The following is a 14,045-nucleotide window of genomic DNA, read 5'->3' as shown; positions in this document are numbered from 1 at the left end:
TCAAAGTATTCCATATGATAACCACTGTGCAGTGTGTTCTTAGTCCTAAAAGGGCCAGATGCTTGGTCAAGAACCTACATTTAGTTCTGGTAGGCTGTGTTGGTCACATGTTACATACATATTGGAGCTTACAAGATAGGCCTACACCTAGTTGTAAAGAATAAACTTGACAATTATTCATACCCCTTCATGAGACACTGGGGAATCAGAGAGATCCATGGGAACTGACATTATCTGGTACAATGCTGCCCTGTCCAATACAGTAGCCACTAGCCACATGTGACTCATTGAGCATTTGAAATGCGACTAGCATGACTGAGAAACTGAGTTGTTAATTTTATTTTCTTTATATAGCTTGTGGCTACCATATTGGACAGCATAGATCTAGACTACAGTTTAATGGAAGAATGTGGGATTTGAAGCTAAATAGATTCCCAGGTTTAAATCTTGTCAACTGTTAATTACTAACTATATAGCTATAACTTTGATCATGTTCTTTATCTTGTTCAAACCTCAGTTGCATGATTTGTAAAATGCGGATAATACCAGAACCTCACAGGGTTGTTTTGATTAGAGAATGAACGTAAAACACCTAGCCCAGGGCTCATCACATGGTAAGTCACCTTTAAATAATAGCTATTTATCAAGCTCCCCATTTTCCATATGGAGAAACTGAAGCTCCAAAAGAAATGTCTTGTCCACAGTTATAGAGCTAGTTGGAAGCAGAGTCAGGAGCCAAATCCAGATTGTCTCACATTTTTTGATAATGAGTTTTCCTATAGAGACGAATCCTCCTCACCCCTGAAGAGTGAAGGGTGGTAGCCCAAACAACTACTCAACTGCTATAAAAAAATATCTTATACATGTAGAGAAAATGTACCTTTGTGAAGCCTATTTGTTCCTTCCGGAAATTTTCCAGGGGTTTGATCAGCAAATCACTAGCATTGTGTACCTAGAGAAAAAGAAAGAACACGCAAAATAACTTGTAGATTAGCAAGGTTCAGATTCAACATTCATTGTTACTAGGGTATTTCCTTGTAATACACCATCCTGCAAAACGTTAACTAGTTTGCTGGTTTGTTGAGTTTTGTTACTGTGTTTCCCATATTGGTCTTTTAAAATCAAATGCTTTGACGATTACCTTAAGTGAATACCATGGGAGATAGCACAGGGGAGCATTTTTCTCAAGGACAAGAGCCCTTCCTGTGGGGGAGAAGATGAGAGTGTGGGTTTTCCAGTCATAGAGACCAGGGTTCAAATTCCAGCTGTGCCACTTAAGGTAATTTGCCACTCCAAACCTTTGTCAAATAGGATCATCACAGCACCTATCTTGTAGACAAAGTACCTAGCACAGAGTAAACACTCATTGTGGAAACTGGGAAGGAGTCAGAGAAACCATCCGATTTCTTGAATTCTAAGATTCATATTTTAACATTTCTGAAATCACCATGCATCATAGTTTGTCAGTGTTTTCCCTTCTTAGCAGCACATAAAATAATGACTCATCTAACAATCAATGACATCTTGGATTTAATGAGGGAATTACTCCCTAACCCTGGAGCAGTTGAGTAACTGACCTAGCTTTATGCAAACTGGTTTCTGAAGAAATGTTAAAGTGAACATTTCGCTTAAATTAACAAAGGTTTCAAAAACTCTTCTGGGTCCTTGCTACTCAAAATATGGCCCCCTAACCAGCAGCAGCAGCATCACCTGGGATCTTGTTAGAAATGCAGAATCTCAGCCTCCACCCCAGACCTATCAAATAAGAATCCTTATTTTAACAAGGGCCCTAGGTAATTTGTGTGTACACTCAAGTTTTAAAAGCACTGTTCTAGCTTTTTAATTTGTTTTAAGTTGGAGCTATTGGTATAATTAGACATTTGGATTCATTTCCTTAACTACTCACCAAAACTTTATTCTTGCATTAAAAATATAATGGCAAATTGGGATTAAGTTGATGCTTTCAAATCTTTCAATATTTATGATGTGTCTGGGAATTAATATAACTGTACATGGAAATCAAAATCTGTGAAAATCAGAGATAACATTAATACCAAAGTTGGAGAGGTGTGGAATCAAGTTTTAATTTGAAAAAGTAAACTTTTCCTCCTTAAAAAAAATCAAATGCTGTGAGAGGAAATGAAAGAAGGAACATTAGGGGCATTTCTCTGTAACTTTACTGGTAGTCTGATCTGAGTTTTTAATCGATAAATATCCAGGGTCATGCCCAGAAACAGACACAGGAAGCCTGAAGTATATGTGGAAAAGAGAAGAGAAAGGGAAGGGAAAATACATGAAAAGGCCAATTGCACCAAGTGCAAATCATTTCATGGGAGGCAAATGAGTTAGCAGGAATAGCATCAGGAAAAATCCCAGTATAAATTGTTTCCAGCCCTGCCCTGGTGTGTCATAAAACCAGAACATTTCCCTCAGAACTAGGAGTGTATTACAGCATCACAGAGAATACTGGACCAGGCCTTCTAACAACCTAACTGTAAGTTCAGAACCTGACAGGAACAGCCTGTCCAGGTACTAAAAATATTGGCATTAATATGGTGTTGGAAATATAAAAACATCATATCCAAATTGAATCCCTTGCACAGTGGGCAGGTAGGGACATACAAAGCTTTGTCTTCATGTAAACCTCTTGGGAGATTTCATCTATCCAATGCAACAAGTGGGGTTTGTTTCTTCAGAGGTACGAATTAGCTGCAATTTAATTTTGATCCATTACAAGACAAGAAAATGAGGGACTGGCTTCGTTATCAGAAGAGACAAAGTGTCAGTAAGACAAGATATGTCTTTATGACAAAAATAGAATAGAGAGTAGAAAGCCAGTTTTGACCAGTTCTGTATTCTCCAGAGTAAGAAGCAATTTTTAAACTACCAACAAAAAGCAACACGAATTGAGGCATTAATACATATTGTATCCAAGTCCTACAGGCACTTTGGACCTCTTATTTTCTATCCAGGTATGATTCAACGTTCAACTAAATGGGCAAACTCTCACCCAATCAAAGCTCCATGATATCAAAAATAGACACCAGTGACTATCCTTGATTGAAAACAATAATTCTCTTACTAAAAGTACCAGCCTGTCTCCTTTGCCCAATACACTCTACATTTCCATGGATTGTGAATTATGTGCTATCAACTTTGTGTACCCACCTGGAAATAAACTAAGTTATTGGTGTCATAGATTACATACAGGGAATAATTTTTCTTCTTTACTATTGTGGAAGTTTTAAAACATGGACACAAATTCTATGATACTCCTCACATTGAGAAGGAAGGTCTCCATCCCCTCTACCTTGAATATGAGTGGGTTTGTTACTGCTTTGAACAAACACAGTACAGCAGAAGGGATACTACATGACATCCCAGGCTAGGTCATAAAAGGCCAGTAACTTCCACCTGGTTCCCTTGGAACACTCCTCATGAGCCCTGAGCCACAATATAAAAAGTTGGACTACCCTGGGACTACCAAGCTAGAGAGACCAAATGTAGACATTCTTGTCAAAAGACCCGCTGAGCCCAGCCTTGCAGTCATCTCACTAAGGTGCCAGATATGTGAGTGAAGCTATTTTGGACCATCCATATCACCCCACCTCCAAGGTGAATACCACCACATAGAGCAGAAGAATCTCTGAGCTGACCCCTGCATGAATTCCTGACCCACAAAATCATGAGATAAAATTAAATAGTTTAAGTCACCACGTTTTGGAATAGGGTGTTATGTAGCAATAGATAATTAGAAAAACTATTTCCAGTTTCACGAAGATAACACAAAAGTAGCCAACTGGGAAACCTTGAGGAAGTTTGTCTTTGAATAAGAAGTGAACATGTCACTTCTAAAGAGAGTAATATGTGTCAAGCCTCTGTATGGATATTCAGCTGAGCCCTTGCATATGCAGGCACCCCAAGGATGGTACAGGTGCCAGTTTTTCATGTTCCACGGGGGATTTTCTTGCATAAGTAAGTGTGCCAGTAACTTCTCACAGAGTTCATAAGGCTACTATTTTTACGTTTGGCTCTGTCCCAGTCTAGAAAAGTAGCACATGGTTCACTTAAATTGGAGTCAAGAGTTTTCCTTAATTGCATTGGAAATACTGCTCCCTGTCTCCTACAACACAAATAGATTCTCTGAACCTTTTCCTCTCTTTAACATTCATTGGTTATTATACTAATTTCTGCCAGAACATAGAGCTAGAAATGTAGGAAAATGTCGCACTGAGGATTGGCTCTTTTTTCTTTCCCATTCAGCTTTACCTTTAAACTCCTTAGAAATCTAACAATTACTCAGAAAAGCCCTTTTAAGTAAACTTGGCCTTTATTCCCTTTCTTATCACTGCATTCATTTTGTGAGCTCTCTAGGACAAAAGCTCCTGCCTACTATATCACAGTAGAAGCCCCAGCATAAGTGACATTCTAAACACATTAGTGAGTTTATCTAAAATCTGGTTCTGATTGAATAAAACCAAACTAGATAGGCCACTTACTAAAATAGAGATGGCATTCAATCTATTAGTGAAATATTGCTCAGGAATCTTTGATGGTTAACCAATTACCAAAAGAAGGCATTGAGGGTACACTGTTTTAGGTCATTCTTGGCAGTCCTCAAAGAAAGACCTTGCCATTGCCAACAGAGTCCCCTTCAGAGTTAGAAAGGCATCTAGGCAAGCCTCTTATCATTAATCATAGAGAAAGTCTGTTACCCAGACTTTTAAAGGCCACTTTCAGAGGTACTACAACCTCCCCCACTGTACTTTTTAAGAAATAAAAGCGGGGATGCTCCTCTTCATTTATTCCCTCCATAGTTTCTTCAACAATTTAAAATTCATTATGAGAATGACTAGACATCTGCAGTTGTCACATGCTAGGGCTATGAACTTCCTTCATGTTCTACTAAAGCTTCTTTGGGCCTCTTTTTATAGAAATTATAGAAAGCTGTTTAACATTTACCATATTGAGGTACAAGAGTCCTTCTACCACAGTTCCAGGAAATGAGAGAGGTGCAGTCAAGAACGATCCCTGGCATGTTGTAAAAGGCCTTAATTGAGCCTAACCTACACAGAATTCCTGTAATTAAATAGGAAATAGGGAGCCAATACTCAAGACATGACTGAAGAATTGAGGGAACAAAAGGGCAGAACATAATTAAAGACAGAAGAAAATGAGTCAGTCCTGTGGAAAACAGCCAGCAATTATGGTGAGAAAAACATCTCAAAAGGTGAATCCTTCTTCAATATTTTAGAGCTCTGTAATCGGGTAAGTAAAAGAGATCAAGAAACAACTAGGGCTGAAGAGTTGTACAGCTGACATTTCTAGTGGTATCTGAATGAAATAGGGGTGAATGTCTTTGAGATCAACATTGGTAGCAGTCCACAAACTCTTATAACAGAAGAAAATATTTAGTAGAGTGTGGATTAGCTAGTGGGGCATCTAACAGGCTCTGGGAAAACTACCCATATTGGCCTCTCTTAACTATCATTATAAGCAAATCTCTTAAATGAAGAAAATTCCCAAGTCAAATTTCCACAAGCCAAATCTTGGGGGCAACAAAAGATAACTAGAAACATTTATATAATCAGTGCTTTTTGCTATTATAAAACACTACCATATTCATTTTATCATTTGGAGTACTTACAACGAACTTAGAAGATGGGAATTTTTTCTCATCTACATATAAAGAAAGACTAGAAGAAATAAAGTGATTAGTGTGAAGTCACAAATAAGTTAGTGGCACAGCCACTATTAGCACCTAAAGATCTAATTTCCCAGATTTACGGGCCCTGCCTTCAATCCTAACTCTCTAGGAGCTGAGATTAAATGGTAGCAGTATTCTGAGAAGCCAGTACCACCCTGTTGAAAAGGAAGAGTGATTACAGATTAAAGAACTCTTGCTATTGGAATAAATGGGTTTAACAAAACTGAGTTGCCAATACAAAGTCATCCAATGAGAGGAAGGGAAGATAGACCACTTTGTTGTCCTTAACATTGTTTCCACTTGACCCACATGCTCCTAATAAAAATAAATATTGACCAACATAGGTACTTCCACATTTAAGTCTCAGCTAGCTCTGGTGTGTGGCCAAGGACCTTCATTTTTAACAATTTCCCAGGTGACACTGGTGGTACAAGTCTAGGGACCACACAAAAAGATTATTTATTCAACTGTTAAAATAGAGTTCACAAAAAAATATAAATACTTAGGAATAAATCTAACAAAATACATATAAGATCATTATGAGGAAACTATAAAACTCTGAAGAAAGAAATCAAAGAAGGTCTAAATAAATGGGAGAGATAACCCATGTTCACAAATAGTAAGACACTATTTTTAAGATGTCAGTTTGTCCCATCTATAGATTCAATGCAATTCCAATCAAAATTCCAGCAATTTGTTTTGCGGATATTGATAAACAGGTTCTGAAGTTCATATCCTACTTCAAGACTTACTACAAAGTTACAGTAATCAAGATAGTGTGGTATTGGTCCATAACAATTTTCACAGAACAAGAACAAATAATCCTAAAATTTATATGGACCCACAAAAGACCTAGAATTGCCAAAGCAATCCTGAGGAAAAAGAACAAAGCTGGAGGTATAAACCATCCAGACTTCAGACAACATTACAAACCTACAGTAATCAAAGCAGCATGGTATTGGCACAAAAGCAGATATATATATCAATGGAAAAGAACAGAGAGCCCAGAAATAAATCCACAGACATATGGTCAATTAATCTATGACAAAGTATGCAAGAATATACAATGGAGAAAATACAGTCTCTTCAACAAGTGGTGTTGGGAAAGCTGGACAGCTATGTAAATCAATTAAATTAGAACACTCCCTCACACCATATACAAAAATAAACACAAAGTGTTTTAAAGACCTAAATATGACATGGCACCATAAAATTTCCAGATGAGAACATAGGCAAAACATTCTCGGACATGAATCATAGTGATATTTTCTTAGATCAATCTCCCAAAGCAAAAGAAATAAAAGCAAAAATAAACAAATGGGATCTAATGAAACTTAAAAGTTTTTGCACAGCAAAGAAAACCATTGGCAAAATGAAAAGACAACCTACGGAATAGGAGAGAATATTTGCAAACAATGTGATCGACAAGGAGTTAACATCCAAACTATACAAACAGCTCATACAACTTAATACCAAAAGAAAATTAAAAACTGAACAAAAGACCTAAATAGACATTTCTCCAGAGACATACAGATGGCCAACAGTCACAAGAAGAGATGCTCAACATCACAAATTATTAGAGAAATGCAAATCAAAACCACAATGAGGTATCACCTCACACTGGTCAGAATGGCCATCATTAAAAAATCTACAAATAATAAATGCTGGAGAAGATGAGGAGAAAAGGGAACCCTCACACACTGTTGGTGGGAATGTAAACTGGTGCAGTGACCATGGAAAACAGTATGAAGGCTCCTTAAAAAACTAAAAATAGAGCTACCATATGATCCAGCAATCACACTCCTGTGCATATATCCAGAAAAAAATTAAAACTTTAAGTTGAAGAGATACATGCACCCCAAGTTTCACAGTGGCACTATTTACAATAGCCAAGACATGGAAACAACCCAAGTGCCCACCAACAGATGATTGGCTTAGGAAGATGTGATACATACACACACACACACACACACATATATATATATACACACACACATATCAATATACACACACATATATATTTATATATAAACATACACATAATGGAATATTACCCAGCCATAAAAAAGAATGGAATATTGCCATTTGCAGCAACAGGGATGAACCTAGAGATTATCATACTAAGTGAAGTAAGTCAGACAGAGAAAGACAAATATCATATGATATCACTTACACGTGGAAGCTAAAAAATAAGACAAATGAATCTATATACAAAACAGAAACAGACTCACAGACATAGAAAATAAACTTACAGTAACCAAAGGGGAATGGGAGGGGAGGAGGGATAAATTAGGAATATAGGATTAACAGATACAAGCTACTATATATATAATAGATCAGCAACAAGGATTTACTGTATAGCACAGGGAGCTATATTCAACTTCTTGTAATACCTGATAATGGAAAATAATTTGAATATATATACATATATATATGAATCACTTTACTGTTATACCTGAAACTAACACAATATTTAAATCAACTATACTTCAATATTTTTTTAAATTTTGTAAAAAAAAATCCTGTGATATTGCTGAAAAAATAGACAAACAGATCAATGGAACAGAATAGAGAGCCCAGATATAGATCCACACAAATATAGTCCATTGGTCTTTGCCAAAGAAGCAAAGGTAATTCAATGGAAAAAGGACAGTCTTTTCAGAAATGGTGATGAAACAACCAGACTTCCCCATGGAAAAAAAAAAAAGGAATCTAGAGACAATTCTTACACTTTCTCAAGAATTAGCTCAAAAGGGGTCATAGACCTAAAGGTATAACATAGAATTATAAAACTCCTAGAAGATAACATATGAGAAAATCTAAATGACCTTTGGTTTGGCACTGATTTTTTAGATACAACCCCAAAAGCATGATCTGTGAAAGAACTGATAAGCTGGACTTCATTAAAATTTAAAAATTCTGCTCCACAAAAGACATTGTTAAGAAAATGAAAAGATAAGCCACAGACTGGAAATTTTTTTGCAATGCACATTTCTGATAAAGGACTGGCATCCAAAATATACAAAGATATCTTAAAACTGAACAATAAGAAAACAAACAAACCAATTAAAAAATAGGCAAAAGACCTGAACAGACACCTCACCAAAGATGATCTACAGGTGGCAAATAAGCATATGGAAAGATGTTCCAAATCAAATGTCATCAGGAAAACACAAATTACAACAGCAAAGATATACCATTACATGCACATATTAAAATGGGTAAAATCCAAAACACAGCCAACATCAAATGCTGGTGAGCATGTGGAGCAACAATAACTCTCATTCAAAGCTGGTGAGAATGCAAAATGGTAGTCACTTTGGAAGACAGTTTGGCAGTTTCTTACAAATCTAGACATATCACACAATCTAGCAATTGGATTCCTTGGAAATTAATCAAAAGAGTTGAAAATTTACATCCACACAAAAATCTGCACACAAATGTGTATGGTAGGTTTTTCATAACTGCCAAAACTTGGGAGTAACCAAGATATCCTTCAATGGGTGTAGGGATGAACAAACTGTGGTACATCCATATGATGGAATATAGGTTATAATATATGCATATATATTATTCAATGACAAAAAGAAATGAGCTTTCAAGCCATGAAAAGACATAGAGGAACTTTAAACGCATATTACTAAGTCAAAGGAGCCAATCTGAAAAGGCTATATACTGTATGACTCCAACTGTATGATATTCTAGAAGAGGCAAAACACAGTAAAAAGATAAGTGTTTGCCAGGGATTTGGATATCAGAGAAGGAAGGGGGAATCACAGGGGATTTTTAGGGCAATGAAAATATTCTTTATGATGAAACTTTGATGGTGAATATATGTCATTAAGCATTTGTCAAAACCCATAAAATATTCAATAAAGAGTGAACCCTAATGTAACTATGGACTTAATAATATTGCATTGATGTTGGTTCATTAACTGAAACAAATGTACCACACATGCAAGATGATAATAGAGGAAACTGTATGGGGAGGAGAGGGGAAAGAAAGGGAGTACAGTTTACCCTTGAACGGTGCAAGGGTCAAGGGAACTGACCCCCCACACACACTGTGCAGTCAAAAGTCTGCATATAACTTTACAGTCAGTCTTCCAGTATCTGAGGTTCCACAACAATAGATTCAACTGAACTCGGATCATGTAGTACTGTAGTATTCATTGAAAAGCACCCACATATAAGTGGACACACACAGATCAAATCTGTGACGTTCAAAGGGCAACTGTATATGAAATCTCTCTGCACTTTCCACTCAACTTTTCTGTAAAATGAAAACTGCTCTAAATATTAAAGTCTATTAATATTAATAAATTAGACTTTAAATGTAAGGAAAAAAAGTTTTCACATAGATTTAAATAAAACAATCATATGTCATAAATAAAGCCCACATTATTACTTCTAAAAGCACATAAGCACATAAATAGATAATTTGTTTAAGAACACTAAAGACCACAATTTTTGTCAACATGTTCGACAGTCGAATTTAACGTCCTCTGAAATCTTATCTCACTGAAATGAATAGACTAATTTTCCTCTACCTAATGCTAAACTCTCAGGATGGGAACTTGAGATAGAATAACCAGATCAATTCCCTGTCTTTACAGTACCCAGGTAATGATGAGACAGAAACTGAAACAACATAGTGTCACTCCAACCAATGAGGACAAGAAAACTTCCCAAGATCAGAGATAATCTTGGTTCTAGGCCCAGTGTTATTGACCTACCATCATCATCCTCTCGTTTTCTACTTCGTTGAGCAATTCGGCAAATTCCTTGAAGGATTCAGCTGAAATGACAGAATAAAAGATAAACCAAATTAATCATGGTACCTGATAGGCAAGTGGGCAGAAATCTATGGGAAAAAAGGTAGAGACCAGTGCCCCAAGATGATATGACCACTAGAGGAAGGTGTCAAATCTAAGGACAACAGAAGAAGGAGTTCAGTACCTGGTGCACAGTTATTTCCTTTTTCTTCTTTTGTTTTTGTTTTTATTTTGCTAATGTTCCTACCCCAATTTTTTTTGCTCCAGTTGTACTGAGATATAATCAACATATAACACGGTATAAGTTTAAGGGGATTTTGGCAAACGGTAAAAAAAAAAAATGAGCGTAAGATTAAAAAAATGTTAAACATAGAGTTACCACATGATTCAGCAATTCCATGCCTAGGTATATTGCTAAAAGAACTGAAAACATATACAAACAAACAATTATATACAAATGTTGTTGACTGCATTATTCGTAATAGCCAGTAAATGGAAAGAATGGAAGTGTTCTTCAATTGCTGAATGGTTAAACAGTTCTGATACAGCTATTCAATGGAACAATGTGTGGCAACGAAAAGAAACAAAGGATGGATACTCAATACAACATAGAATAACTTCAAAAACATTATGCTCAGTGAAAGAAGCCAGTCACAAAAAGCCACATATTGTATGATTTTGTTTAAATGAAATGTCTAGACTAGGCAAATCCAGAGAGACAAGAAGTAAATCACTGGTTCACTGAATGTAGGGGGAAGGTGGGAATAGGGACTGATGCTAATGGATTTGTGGTTTCTTTTGAGGGTGTGAAAATGATCTGGAATTGTATTGCAGCGATGCTTGCACAACTCTGTGAATATACTAAAAGCCACTGAGTTGAGGCTGGAGGGGAAGATGGAGGAAGAGTAAGACACGGAGATCGCCTTCCTCCCCACAGATACACCAGAAATACATCTACACGTGGAACAACTCCTACAGAACACCTACTGAATGCTGGTAGAAGACCTCAGACCTCCATAAAGGCAAGAAAGTCCCCACGTACCTGGGTAGGGCAAAAGAAAACAGAATAAACAGAGACAAAAGGATAGGGACGGGAGCTGCACCAGTGGGAGGGAGCTGTGAAGGAGGAAAGGTTTCCACACTAACTAGGAAGCCCCTTCACGGGCGGAGACGGCGGGTGGCGGAGGGGGAAAGCTTCGGAGCCGCGGTGGAGACCACAGCAACAGGGGTGCGGAGGACAAAGAGGAGAGATTCCCGCACAGAGGATCGGTGCCGACCGGCACTCACCAGCCCGAGAGGCAGGTCTACTCAACCGCCGGGGCAGGCAGGACTGAGAGTTGAGGCTCGGGCTTCAGTCAAGCGCAGGGAGAGGACTGGGGTTGGCGGCGTGAACACAGCCTGCAAGGGGTTAGTGCACCATGGATAGCCGGGAGGGAGTCCAGGGAAAAGTCTGGACCGGCCAAAGAGGCAAGAGACTTCTTCTTCCCTCTTTGTTTCCTGGTGCGCAAGGAGAGGGATTAAGAGCACTGCTTAAAGGAGCTCCAGAGACAGGCGTGAGCCGCGGCTAAAAGCACGGACCCCAGAGATGGGCATGAGACGCTAAGCCTGCTGCTGCCGCCAACAAGAAGCCTGTGTGCAAGCACAGGTCACAATACACACACCCCTTCGTGGGAGCCTGTGCAGCCCGCCACTGCCAGGGTCCCGTGATCCAGGGACAACTTCCCCGGGAGAACGCATGGTGCCCCTCAGGCTGCTGAAACGTCACGCTAGCCTCTGCCGCCGCAGACTCGCCCCACACGCCATACCCCTCCCTCTCCGTGGCCTGGCTGAGCCAGAGTCCCTGAAGCAGCGGCTCCTTTAACCCCGTCCTCTCTGCGAGAAGAACAGACGCCCTCCGACAATCTACACGCAGAGGCGGGGCCAAATCTGAAGCTGAGCCCCGGGAGCTGTGAGAACAAAAAAGAGAAAGGGAAATCTCTGCCAGCAGCCTCAGAAGCAGTGGATTAAAGCTCCACAATCAACTTGATGTAGCCTGCATCTGTGGAATATATGAATAGACAACGAATCATCCCAAATTGAGGAGGTGGACATTGAGATCAAGATTTATTACTTTTTTCCCCTTTTCCTATTTTTGTGAGTGTCTATGTGTATGCTTCTGTGTGAGATTTTTTCAGTATAGTTTTGCTTCGACCATTTGTCCTAGGGTTCTATCAGTCCGTTTTTTGTTTGTTTGTTTGTTTTTAGTTTCTTGAGTTATTTTGTTTATTTGTTTCTTCTTTCTTTTAAAAAATTATTTTTCTTAATAATTACTTTTTATTTTAATAACTTTATTTTATTTTATCTTACTTTATCTTTTCTTTCTTTCCTTTCTTCCTTGCTTCCTTCCTCCCTCCCTCCCCCACTCCCTCCCTCCCCCACTCCCTTCCTCCCTTCTTTCTTTCTTTCTTTCTTTCTTTCACTCTCTCTCTCTCTCTCTATCTTTCTCTCTTTCTTTCTTTCTTTCTTTCTACTTTTTCTCCCTTTCATTCTGAGCCATATGGATGAAAGGCTCTTGGTGCTCCAGCCAGGAGTCAGTGCTGTGTCTCTGAGGTGGGAGAGCCAACTTCAGGACACTGGTCCACAAGAGACCTCCCAGCTCCACATAATATCAAACGGCAAAAATCTCCCAGAGATCTCCATCTCAACACCAGCACCCAGCTTCACTCAACGACCAGCAAGCTACAGTGCTGGACACCCTATGCCAAACAACTAGCAACACAGGAACACAAACCACCCATTAACAGAGAGGCAGCCTATAAACATAATAAGTCCACAGACACCCCAAAACACAACATGTGTACCTGCCCACCAGAAAGACAAGATCCACCCGCATCCACCAGAACACAGGCACTACTCCCCTCCACCAAGAAGCCTAAACAACCCACTGAACCAACTTTATCCACTGAGGACAGACACCAGAAACAATGGGAATAATGAACCTGCAGCCTGTAAAAAGGAGACCCCAAACACAGTAAGATAAGCAAAATGAGAAGACAGAAAAACATACAGCAGATGAAGGAGCAAGATAAAAACACACCAGATGTAACAAATGAAGAGGAAATAGGCAGTCTACCTGAAAAAGAGTTCAGAATAATGATAGCAAAGATGATGCAAAATCTTGGAAATAGAATAGACAAAATGCAAGAAACATTTAACAAGGACCTAGAAGAACTAAAGATGAAACAAGCAACGATGAACAACACAATAAATGAAATTAAAAATACTCTAGATGGGATCAATAGCAGAATAACTGAGGCAGAAGAATGGATAAGTGACCTGGAAGATAAAATAGTGGAAATAACTACTGTAGAGCAGAATAAAGATAAAAGAATGAAAAGAACTGAGGACAGTCTCAGAGACTTCTGGGACAACATTAAAGGCACCAACATTCGAATTATAGGGGTTCCAGAAGAAGGAGAGAAAAAGAAAGTGACTGAGAAAATATCTGAGAGATTATAGTTGAAAACTTCCCTAATATAAGAAATGAAATAGTTAATTAAGTCCAAGAAGCACAGAGAGTCCCA

The 14,045-nt window shown here is 38.5% G+C and overlaps 1 protein-coding gene across 1 annotated transcript in view; it reads right to left on the bottom strand.

The window, feature by feature from the left end:
- OPHN1 (oligophrenin 1) overlaps positions 1–14,045 on the bottom strand; it is a 599,190-nt gene that overhangs the window by 356,457 nt on the left and 228,688 nt on the right. Inside the window, exons 4-5 of the mRNA XM_060002992.1 lie at positions 10,444–10,505; positions 881–952 (exon numbers count right to left, since the gene is read on the bottom strand). Of these exons, the coding sequence (XP_059858975.1) occupies positions 881–952; positions 10,444–10,505 (134 nt within the window). The remainder of the gene's footprint in view (positions 1–880; positions 953–10,443; positions 10,506–14,045) is intronic.

Source organism: Delphinus delphis, chromosome X (genome assembly GCF_949987515.2).
Source record: "Delphinus delphis chromosome X, mDelDel1.2, whole genome shotgun sequence".
Taxonomy (NCBI): Eukaryota; Metazoa; Chordata; class Mammalia; order Artiodactyla; family Delphinidae; genus Delphinus; species Delphinus delphis.
This window is presented reverse-complemented; position numbering and strand designations above follow the sequence as displayed.